General features: G+C 40.3%; 1 protein-coding gene across 5 annotated transcripts in view; it reads left to right on the plus strand.

Moving 5' to 3' along the window:
* The window catches only part of VPS8 (VPS8 subunit of CORVET complex), an 89,860-nt gene that overhangs the window by 15,537 nt on the left and 62,064 nt on the right, over positions 1-12,259 (plus strand). For all 5 annotated transcript variants that reach the window (XM_081863496.1, XM_081863492.1, XM_081863494.1 and 2 more), the window contains 12 exons: positions 22-81; positions 1,243-1,350; positions 1,841-1,921; positions 3,394-3,564; positions 4,332-4,406; positions 4,904-4,939; positions 5,781-5,871; positions 6,234-6,280; positions 7,377-7,466; positions 7,834-7,880; positions 8,627-8,849; positions 9,678-9,767. In XM_081863496.1, coding sequence (XP_081719622.1) covers positions 22-81; positions 1,243-1,350; positions 1,841-1,921; positions 3,394-3,564; positions 4,332-4,406; positions 4,904-4,939; positions 5,781-5,871; positions 6,234-6,280; positions 7,377-7,466; positions 7,834-7,880; positions 8,627-8,849; positions 9,678-9,767 — 1,119 coding nt within the window. The remainder of the gene's footprint in view (positions 1-21; positions 82-1,242; positions 1,351-1,840; positions 1,922-3,393; positions 3,565-4,331; positions 4,407-4,903; positions 4,940-5,780; positions 5,872-6,233; positions 6,281-7,376; positions 7,467-7,833; positions 7,881-8,626; positions 8,850-9,677; positions 9,768-12,259) is intronic.

Genomic DNA, 12,259 nt, shown 5'->3' on the forward strand with positions numbered 1-12,259 from the left:
TACTTTCATTTCTACCTGCAGATTCTTGTCATTGGCTTGAAACCGTCTTTGAAAGTGTGGATGACTTTCCCATATGGACGTGTGAGTAATTTTGACAAATTCATGATTGTTCAAAGTGCTCTGGTGGAGCATGAGGGTTACTGGGGCCAACCCTACCATGAAGCAGAGGGAGGAAACTGCCTTGGGTGATAGATGCTGCCCCTCACACTCCGACTGTTTCTCCTGATCCTGCCCCATTCCACCCAGCCATTACCCTCTGTTGAAGGACAGAGTTGTGTGTCCCACATGACTTGTCCTGCACCCCCAAAATTTGCCTGCCTCCTTCACATGCAGTGGAGAATGTTCCTTTCTTGAATCAACTTCTGGTCTAGGCTGCTTCTGTACATGTGACTAGAGAGCACGGCGCCATCTTGTCCTTTGCCTAAGGCAGAAAATTGTCCTAGGCCAGGCCTGAGGATTATTTGGGGAGAACTTTAGTTTGGATGTCTAACACAGCCTTCCATTGTCTTGTAAGAACTTTATACAACACACATTGCACCGATGGAGTAATTCTTTGCCAAATTAGGTATACCTAAGACCATTGACGTGGGACGTGGGTGGCGCTGTGGGCTAAACCACAGAGCCTAAGACTTGCCGATCAGAAGGTCGGCGGTTCAAATCCCCGTGACGGGGTGAGCTCCCGTTGCTCAGTCCCAGCTCCTGCCAACCTAGCAGTTCGAAAGCACATCAAAGTGCAAGTAGATAAATAGGTACCACTCTGGCGGGAAGGTAAACGGCGTTTCTGTGCACTGCTCTGGTTTGGCAGAAGCGGCTTAGTCATGCTGGCCACATGACCTGGAAGCTGTACGCCGGCTCCCTCGGCCAATAAAGCGAGATGAGTGCCGCAACCCCAGAGTCGGCCACGACTGGACCAAATGGTCAGGGGTCCCTTTACCTTTACCTTTAAGACCATTGAAATCAGTAGGCTTAAGTGCACCCACCTCTGCAAGGACTGGAGATGCTAATGTTGTACATTTCAAGCTGATTGCGTCTTTATAAAGCTTTGGAAAGTAAGGAATTTTTTATATATATTTAGTAAAGAGCATGATAATAGCATGGTTGAATCAGCAAGTCTTTTTGTAAATTGAGTTTAAATTAGACCAGTATATTTCACTTTCAAACCAGTACTTCTCCCCCCTCTACAGTCAGTACTTTTTCTTTCTTTTACTTGGTGCTAAGAATCTTGTATATTTTCATCTTCAGATGGACCCCTCCAGTGTTCCATTGCTAGCATGGCATTTTGTTGCTGTGCAGACATCTGTGAATCCTGTGCTTGCCTTCTGCCGAGGAGATGTTGTCCATTTCCTTCTGGTAAGGTTCATTTAATCAATCAGCTTTGGAGAGTTGCTTTCTAAATACATATTCCCTCAGAGTAGTTGGTCATTAACTTACAGAAGCTCAGACTGTAGGATGGCAACAGTTGTGTTGTAGATGAGTTTCTCAGCTTACTAGTCTGTTGAAAAAGCCAAAGTATCTAATTGTTCAGTTTGATTTTCACTTGTGTGTACTTTGGGATTAGTGGGAATCACTTTTCTTTATTTATTTCCTGAATTATTTGTATTAAAAAATATATCAGAGCTGTTCTCAACAAATATGATACAGTAAAACACACACAAGCTGATCACCAGCTGACTATCATGAAAAATGTTGGCAAATTTAAAAAGTTTTCTGCAGGTGTTAGACGAAAACACAGCTGAAGGTAGCACAATTGTAAGCAGCCCAATTGCTTGATGGGCCAATGGTCTGACTCTGTATAATGCAGTTTATTATGTTCCTATGAATTACCTAATTTCATCACCAGGTTAAAAGAGATGAATCTGGAGCAATACATGTTACAAAGCAGAAGCAGCTACATCTGCACTATGACCTCATTAATTTTACAGTAAGTTGTTATGTTTTATTTTCTAGTAGGAAATGCGAAGAATTTTGTTGCTAAAAAAGAAATAGGCATTTCTTCCATTTAATAGGCTCTTAACTCTTCAGAAGATGAAACTTGTCTGGGTAATGATGGTGAGGGGTGTCAGATGTTTATGTAGTGGTCTCCCTGCTGGCCTCTGTTGGCAGAGAGGAGCACCACCATTTAGGGGGCTGTGCTGTGACTGAGGCTGCAATGTCACTCAGCTAAGCTACTTCCAATTCTCCTCTCACCTTTTTTTAGCAGGATCCAGGGGCTCAAGGATCCTCCTAGCAAATAACAAACAAAAACCCCACAGTCTGACATGACCAGTCAAGCTGGTTGCAGAAATGGCTCCTCTGCTCCCCATCTCCATCTAAGATTGCTCTGTTATTTGCTAGTGAATTTCAACGTACGGTGGTACCTTGCTTCAGGTTACAGACTCTGCTAACCCAGAAATAGTACCTCAGGTTAAGAACTTTGCTTCAGGATGAGAACAGAAATCATGCTTTTACCTAAAATGGTACCTCAGGTACCATTACCTAAAATGGTACCTCAGGTTAAGAACAGTTTCAGGTTAAGAACGGACCTCCAGAATGAAGTAAGTTCTTAACCCGAGGTACCACTGTACTTAAATACATTGTTGCCACTTTAATAGTTCTCATTGTGTTGTCTCTTGAGCCGCGATCTTAATTTCTTCTGATTTGCCTTAGTTTGATTCTAGTAGAAAACTCGTCAACATTAACTATTATTGGAAGTGTGTTTAAGACTTGAATAACCTGGAGGTTTAAAAAGTATAAACGTATAACCTACAAATATGATTTTTTAAAAAACTTCATTCTAGTTTTGTGCCTTGGGGCTTAAAGGGGTGCTTCAAGTTTTGCTCCCAATGGTTGTGCAGACCATCATATTAAGAAAGAGCTTGTCATATAATTGTGGGGATTTGTACATCACACTTGAGATTTTCCACTTTAAAATGTATATTTCTAGTCTTGCTGATTGTGGTTAAATATTCCCAGGAAAATTACATGACATTCCTCTCTAACATATTTGTACTGAGACCCCAACTTCTAAAGTTAGTCATGTTGCCACCAGCTATATAATTCGGATGCTATGGCTTTATAAGATTTACTTAAGAAGAAGAAGAGTTTGGATTTGATATCCCGCTTTATCACTACCCGAAGGAGTCTCAAAGCAGCTAACATTCTCCTTTCCCTTCCTCCCCCACAACAAACACTCTGTGAGGCAAGTGGGGCTGAGAGACTTCAGAGAAGTGTGACTAGCCCAAGGTCACCCAGCAGCTGCATGTGGAGGAGTGGGAACCGCAAACCCGGTTCCCCAGATTACGAGACTACTGCTCTTAACCACTACACCACACTGGCTCTCTTAGTGCCCAATAATATCCCCTGTCTTTTTGTGTTATTACTTGTTGGTACCTTTTACCTTTGCTTGATTTCTAGTGGATAAATTCACGCACAGTGGTTCTTCTGGATAGTGTGGAGAAACTGCATGTGATAGATCGTCAGACGCAGGAGGAACTTGAGACTGTGGAGATCTCAGAAGTCCAGTTAGTGTACAACAGCAGCCATTTCAAATCATTGGCTACAGGAGGCAATGTCAGCCAAGCACTGGTACGGCCAAATGAGATATGTACTTAATGAACATGTTGGTTTGTTAGGAATTCCTATCTAACATCTGGTGTGTCCTGAAACTGCAGCTAAATAATGTCTCTCTCTCTCCCCCGCCCCCACCGTTTCTTATTATAGTTCTCTGTTTTTGTACAATTGGGTTCTGTATTCTTCCTTTATGGCATAACTGTAGCAATAGAGAGAAAAACTATTCTACAATGATGAGAGCAGACATACAGAAAGGACCTTCCTCTCCTTCCCAACTATATACACTTCAGCACATCCAAAAGATACCTTGAAACTCTGCCATCACTTTGCTGCACACAGAAATTGTTTGTTTGCTTACATAGCAATCACAGTCTCATATCCAGATTTTAAAGATTTTAAAACTTGACCATAGTTTTGTTCTGTCTCTTGCCCATTTGGTAAATTTCAGCAGAAATTAGCTTATGTTTCAAGCTTCTGCATTGCAAACTACATGTCTGAAATATAGTCAACCTATTTGGTAAATATTAGCTGCCTTGTTGACCCATAACACATCATTAAAACTCTTAGTGGATCACAGATGAATGTGAAATGACTACTAAATGCTCTACTTTGAATTTGTCACCTGCTACTATACAAAGGAGAGAGAGAAACGACTGAATAATTAAGCTTGTCTGGCTGCACTTATTTTTTCCATTGCCCTATATTCCTCATATATTTTCTTACTAATGAAAAACACCACTACTGTACTCTTGTACTAAATAAAAACACTCAATGTTTTTTAGGCGCTGGTGGGGGAGAAAGCTTGTTACCAGTCAATCAGCAACTGTGGTGGTCAAATATTTTATTTAGGCACAAAGGTAAGTCTGACCAGGTTCTTCTAAAACTATTTTATTATTTACTAGGCCTCTTTATCTGCCTCTTATTAGAATGATTAAGTTATTATTATCTCAGTATAGAATTATTTGTCATTTGTTTTAGTATTTGTAAAGCATGTTGTGTGCTTTGGCAGAAAGGTGCTGTATGTAAATGTAATAAATAGAATAAGGCTATCAATGGCTCCTAGTCATGATGGCTATATATACTACCTCCAGCATCAGAGATGGCATGAGAGGTTTTTTGTCTTCAGATGTTTCTTGTGGTCTTTTCATCTGCATCTTGTTAGCTGCTGAGGAAAACAGGATGCTGGATTAGATAGCCCTTTGATCTTAAGTTGCGGGATTCATGTTTCTTCAGCACCTAGAATAAATGTTGCCTCAGCATCCTGCCAGCTAGTATGGGAATTCATAGTTACTACCAACGAATGCTTAAGTAGACAACTGCATTTACTTATGCTTTTACTTTCCTCTACTTTCAGTCTGTCCATGTGATGACACTGAGAAGCTGGAGAGAGGTAAGTGAAGAGAAAGGCCCTAGTGTATTAAGGCTGCAACCTTAAATTCACTTACATAGGACTAAGCTTTTCTGAAGTAAGTTGGGCTTATAACTGAGTAGACATGTATAGGATGACACTGTAGAGAGCTTAGGTTCATGACTTGGTGACAGGAGGAATGAGCTGCCTTCAAGACAAAACTTTGATGAGTAAATATACATATTATGGACAGAAAACATTGGTGTCCTGTTAATTGAACGCAATATTTTCACCAACCAACATAATAAAGCATTGCTAATCTAGACTGCACTGTCTTTTTTTTTTTGGTAATTATTCATGATGCACTGAAAGATTACCTCTGTACTGTTGATGCTGTATATGTATCAGCAATGAGGGAAACTTACAAAAATGTGAAGAAATTGCTAAAGGGAGTTAATGTATCATGTTCCTTCCATCAGCAAACCCCGTAGTTAGTTTTGTTCCAAACTGACAAGGGGAAGGCAAATGAAATGGATTGGCTTATAATTTTAACTGCCATTAATTATTGCCCAGCTCTATGTTATTCAAAGGGCAGTTGTTTTGATGTTATGATGTTAATCAATTTTCAAAGCTTTATAGAATGGATTTGTGGAGTACTATTTTTGAGTGGCTGATTGATCTGAGACACGTGTATGTGTGGGTTGTGCACATTGTATTTTTGCGGGGGGGGGGAGGTGTTGAATGTTTCTGTGTTGGAGCAAGCATCCTAGAAATGTCTTAAAACACAAACAGAGCAATTAGAATTCCTGAATTAAATCCTTAATTGGAGATTGCTTTTGGTCACAATCTGTAACAGTTGTCGCTGTTGTGTATCTGCCTTCAGAGAATAGATCATCTTCTGAAACAAGACTGCCTTAATGAAGCACTGGCTCTTGCTTGGTCCTTTCACGAAGGAAAAGCCAAGGCTGTTGTAGGTAAGTTTGATTTAGGTATTGTACCACCTAAGTAATTGCTTCAACAAAAGCCCCCCTCCCCCAATTGCTTACCTTCTAAGAAGTATATTACCTATGAACATGGGATTTTCAGCTTTCTGTCCTGGCTAAAAGCCATTGTTGGTACACCTGCCTTCATAAATTTGTCTAATCCCATGCTAAAATTAATCCTGCCTGTCTTTTAATTCTACAGTAAATGTGGTGGTGGTTATACACTTTAAAGCTGTGTTTTGAGACATTTAATTTTTAAAAAATTGCCTACTCTGAGTTATAATAAGTGAGGAGCTTTTTCATTTGCAGTCTGACCTGGAAAAGACTTGGTATTCTGTTTTGTTTTTAAACAGGGTTATCTGGAGATGAACAGAAACGAAAGGCTGTTGTTGCAGACAGAGTGAGTTTTTCCTCTTCCTAATCTCATCTTTTTTTTCAAATATAGAGCTACATTCTGTCTTTTTTTTCTGTACGATTTCGCTTTTATTTTCCCAACAAACAGCTTAATTAGGGTGTGTGTGTTGGTATATGTCTGAATGGAAAAGCAATGACAATTAAAAGTCATACTTGCCATCAGTGCATATTGTTCTCTTACATCATAAGTGATGCTCATCCTTATTAACAAATACCAGAGTACAGTGGTACCTTGGGTTACAGACGCTTCAGGTTACAGGCTCCGCTAACCCAGAAATAGTACCTCGGGTTAAGAACTTTGCTTCAGGATGAGAACAGAAATTGTGCTCCGGCGGCGTGGCAGCAGCAGGAGGCCCATTAGCTAAAGTGCTCCGGCACGGGGCGGTGGGAGGCCCCATTAGCTAAAGTGGTACCTCAGATTAAGAACGGACCTCCAGAACGAATTAAGTTCTTAACTAGAAGTACCACTGTATATAGTTACACCTCCACAATGATTAAACATTGACAGTGTACATTAACTGATATTGGGTCCAAACTTTGTGGGAGGTCCAGGTAACCTTAGTGGTTTGAGGCCCCTTTAGCAGCTGTGACTGATACCACAGCTATGGCTGTTCCTGAACCGGCAGAGCCTTGACCCACAGTAGTTCAGTCTTTGCTGACTTCAAGCTTGGATTCCTGGCAATGCACTCTATGTGGAGCTTCTCTTGCACTTGATCTGGAAGCTGCAGTTAGTGCAGAATGCTGTAGCATGGCTGCTGACAAGAATGAGACACCTCTGCACTGGCTGCTGATTCACCAAGTTCAAAGCCATTCCTATTAGATTCAAAACCCAGCATCTATGAGAGAACTTTGGCAGCTGGACAGCCCACCCCCGATTTGCCCCTGTATCCCTTTCTGAACTCATTCCTAGGGCCATAGCTCAGTGGTAGAACATGTGCATTGCATGCAGAAGATTCCAAATACAGTCTCTGTCATCTTCAGGTAGGACTGGGAATGTTCTCTCTCCTTCCACCGTCAAGTACCTTCCTTTCATATAAAGCATGACGGGCGCTCCTTACCTCTGTAATCTTTCTGTTTCACAGATGGTTGAAATTCTTATCCATTTTGCTGATCGAACGATGAAGAAATGTCCTGATCAGGGTAAAATCCAGGTTATGGAGCAGCACTTTCAGGTACAATGCTTTTGCAGTGATTTCTCTTTCCTTTTCTATTTCCACTTAAAATTCAGAGGTTAAAACAGTTATGAATTGTTTCAAGAGAAATGGAAGCACCTATATAAAAATAATATTTCCTTGTATAGGCTGCTATCATGCTGCTCTTGGGCATCTTGTGGTAGACGCAGGGTTGATTCTTCTGCGTCAGAAAAAAATGTCAAATCTTGAGGATAATGTGCAAGCAATATAGTGACTTCCTAATTTTGTGATCTCCCTCTATCAGTGCAAGTTTAATCTTTTCTGGATAACAGCTACAGAGCAGTAATAGGAGATCAAGTAGTACTTGCGGATTGTTAGTGACACTTTCTGTGTGGTTTTTTCGCAGGATATGGTGCCTGTCATTGTTGATTACTGCCTTCTGCTTCAGCGGATGTAAGTGAGAGCATGAGAAACTTGCTTACTGAATTCAATAGATTTGCCATATATACTGCACCAGGACTGCCACCTATAGCTGTTCCTTGCCTTAATGACAAACAGCAGGTGTCCCAGAAGAAAAGTGGAATATGAGAGCTGCCAATGATGGAACAATTGAGCCATAGGGGAAGGTTTTCTCTAAATTTCCTGTCTGAATGATCCTGAATTACAGCACTGCATTCGCAATTGCTTATTTGTAAAATGGCGGGTTTCTAAATGGATTTTCCTTTTAAGGCCTCACCTTTTAAAGTTTTTGGTCCAAATGACAGATGTTTCAGGAATTCCATCTTTGTGAATTCCAGTGCAAATTGACTTGATCTGTGCCTTCTGGACTCATATGCAGATCAGAATGCAATTATCCTCTTGGATTTCACATTTATCTGAATTTTACAAGGCAGTTCTCACTTTTAAAAAAAAAGTACCAAAATGTTTATTTTAATATAAGGTATCTTACTAAATGACATTTTGTGAAAAAAATACATATTTATAGACTAATGTGTATTTTAAACATGGGACAGAACAGCTTTACTGTCTGAACACATGCTGTCTGATACTGGCAGAAATAGATTGACCAGTCCCTCATCCGTAATATAAATGCAGGAAGTGTTCTCCCTGCTGTGTATGCTGTAGAAGTCAACCATTACTAGCTAAAATAAGTTTTTAATTTTTGATAATTACTTATTCACTTGTCATCTTCATTCCAGGGATCTGTTGTTTAGCCAGATGTATGACAAGATGAGTGAAAATTCTGTGGCAAAGGGTGTCTTTCTGGAGTGTCTTGAGCCATACATTTTAAGTGATAAATTGATGGGAATTACAGCTCAAATTATGAAAGATTTGCTGCTTCACTTCCAAGATAAGAATTTAATGGCAAACATGGAGGCTTGCATTGTACATATGGATATCACCAGCCTAGACATACAGCAGGTGATAATTGGTAACCTTCATATTTTGACATGGATGTAATCTCATTCTGCTGCTGTTTAAGTATGAATGTTTTCAATAGTTAACGAACATGATGTTTAAAACGTTTTGTGTTGCATTGTGCTACAGAGATGCCCCTGGGCTCTGTAAAACTCTAAAAAGCATTTCAGAACCAGTCAAGATCTCTTAGGGTAATCTACATTAATCTAGCTATAATTATGTGGATTTATACAAGTTTCAAACTTGGGGTAAATTGTGGGTGGGGAATCTCTGGTCTGCAAGCCAAATAAGGCTTTACCAGGCCTCCCCATTTGGCCTGCAAAGCCATTTTTAGGAGTCCATGCCCACTTGCCCTATTCTTGTGATGTATTCTTGTGAGACCGGTTTTTAAACTGGGAAGGGTGGGGTATAAATAAATATTATTATTATTATTATTATTATTATGAGCAGTGGCTCATTCAAGGAGGGGGAATTGTTCTCCCTTCCAGTGCTGCTTGAACCTTAAAAAAACTGGAGGTTCAAAGAGCAGCACAGGACTGTTTGAAAGCTTTTCCAAAGCAGCTCCATACCTCAGTTTAAGAAGCAGCATGGTTGTATTTGTAAAAGGGCTTTAAACGTCTCTTTGAAAAGCCAGGAATTCCAAAAACAGCATGTGGACGTTCAAAAGCCCTTTGCTACAAATTACCTCCCTTCCCCCTCATTTAAGGAAATCAGTTTCAGCTTTTTGTATATGTATTTCTCTACATTATCTTCTGAGTCCACATGCTGCTTACTATCTGTTATAGTGTTGAATAAATCTTCAAGTCTCAAGGCATATTTTTTTGTTCCTAGGTGGTCCTCATGTGCTGGGAGAATCGTTTGTATGATGCCATGATCTATGTCTACAACAGTGGCATGAATGACTATATTACACCAATGGAGGTAGGAAGGTTGCAGCCACATACTAAGTACCTTTTATGCTCATCATCAGTTTTCTGCAAGATGCTTAGCTAAACATCAGCCCCAGCCAGGGTGGCTGATGGTTAGGAATTAAGGGAGTTGGAGTCCAACATGGTCTGGAGGCCATCACATTGGTTTCCTTTACTCTTTCACTTTAGACTGGAGCAGTCCAGTTTTTATTCTTCTTTAACTGCAGTTCTTATTTATTCTGAACATTGTGCATGTTTACGGAGAAGCCACACACACATTCCCTGGGTGACATTGGCCACAGCCATTTTCTCTGAAGCTGGGAGCAATAAGTCTCATGGTTCTTATCAAGCATCACTAAACATAGAGCTGGTTTAAGTAATTTCAAGGACTTGCTCTTCAACCAGTGGTTGTTTTTTTCAGACCAAATAAATAACTATGCAACATTTGACAATAAACAAGTCAGTAGCAACCTATTTACTAAGGACGTAGTCAACATGTACTGCTCATAAGATGTCTGAAAAATAATCACTATTTTATTTTTCTTCCGATAAAGTGCAAGCAAGCAATAACAGAATTGAAACAGATTTTAAATTAACGGAGGCTCTTATGCAAAAACTTTGTGACATTATCACTGATGCTGAGGCTAAGAGTGCATTGTAATAAACTGGTCATATGCAATAGCCTTCCAGAAAGAACTCATGGATACAAGATTCTCATATGGTTCTGCCTCCCCAACATCATATGTTGAACATTGTGATTATCTTGTTGTACGTTCTGGAGACAGAATTCAATTAAATAAGAGCACTGGTAGGGTACTGTGTAACCCTGCAGATGTCATTGGACTACAGCTCCCATCAACCCTGGCCACTGGCCATAATAGTGCAGGTTGATGGGAGTTGGAGTCCTACAGCTTCTGGAGGACTACATGTTTCCCATCTCTGGGAACCTCTTCTTATTGCATACCTGTTTTCATTGCAGGGAGAGAAAGTGAGTCAGCTAGACCAGTGTTTCCCAACCTTGTGCCTCCAGCTGTTTTTGGACTACAATTCCCATCATCCCTTGCCACTGGTCTTGCTAGTCAGGGATGATGGGAGTTGTAGTTCAAAAACAGCTGGAGGCACAAGGTTGGGAAACACTGAGCTAGACTGTACTGTTTATTTAAACCACTGGATTAAAACCTCTCCTTTTCTCAGGGAGACATACTGCATTTAAATAAACAGAGAGCATCGTTTTACTTGTTAGATCCCAACATGGTGGGTGAGTGGGGAGGCATTGCATGCACTCAGAATTTTATTTTGTAGTTTGAGATTGCTTCCTAGAAAATAACAAGTAAACAGGTTGCTGGAGAAACTGTAAATATGGGTGCCTTAAATATGTTCCTTCTCCCTATTAAATTCCTTGTTTGATGAATCGTTCAAACCTGTGTGGACACAGATTATATCATGGCAAGTCTAGGACTACTGGAAAGATGGTGCCACTGTGGACTGCATGGTGGAAAAGGTCAACATTTAGCTCTTGTCATGGAGAATTAGAGAGAAGATCATTTAGTGACACATTCATAATGTCAACTACCAGCTACATAATTGCACTGACATTTTGTTAAGGACAGAACAAATCCCTTGTACCCCCAAAATGTAATAACATAATTTCTAAGCTTGCTTGTTTGTTTCTTGGTCCAGGTAAAAAAATAAGCAGCACGTTGGTTTGTTTATTATAACGTCACCTTTAAGTATTCATCACCTATTCCTTTTCACTTGCATGAGCAACCATGATGCTGTTTCAGTCTTCTTGTAGGGAAATAAGTATGTTATTTCAGTGGCGGTAGCAGTGGTTATTAAGCAACTGCCTGAGTGTACTGATTGATACCAGTTTTCTGCCTGAAAATTTTAGTGCTGAAAATGTTCGAAAGGATGGTGGTAACTACTGCAGTATTAGGCCATCTGCATGAGTCGGTTTTGCCACTATAGGTGGCTGAATAACTGTTATTGGCAGCACAGCTAAAGGCCACTTTGTACAATTCACATTTCCCACCCAAGGTAATTTATACACTGGAAATGTCATCAGTTCCATGAGTAATTCATCACCAATGGGAAACATCTATTTATCAGTTGTGCCATATCTTCTGTGTTCAGGATTCAATCCCCAGCATCTCCAAGTAAGGCTGGGAGAGACCCTGGTCTGAAATACTGGAGAAAGCGGCTGCCAGTCTGTGTAGGCAGTACTGAGCTAGATAGGCCAATGATCTCACTTGTTATAAGGCAGCCTCCTATGCAAAGGAATTAATATTAAGATGGGTAGAATGAAATCTGCAGTTCCGTAAAGAGTGTTTTGGATTTGCTACCTCCCAGGTGATATATTTTTATAGTCTCCCTTTCTTGCAGCTATACTGGTTCCTGTACTGGCCTTTGCATTTAATTACAACCAGTAACCCCCTGGATGTTTGAATGCACAGAGGCAGCAATCTAGTATAGGCCAGATTCTTATCAGATCCTAGGCTTCTGGAC

Source organism: Podarcis erhardii (assembly GCF_964252035.2).
Source record: "Podarcis erhardii genome assembly, chromosome: 5".
Classification (NCBI taxonomy): domain Eukaryota; kingdom Metazoa; phylum Chordata; class Lepidosauria; order Squamata; family Lacertidae; genus Podarcis; species Podarcis erhardii.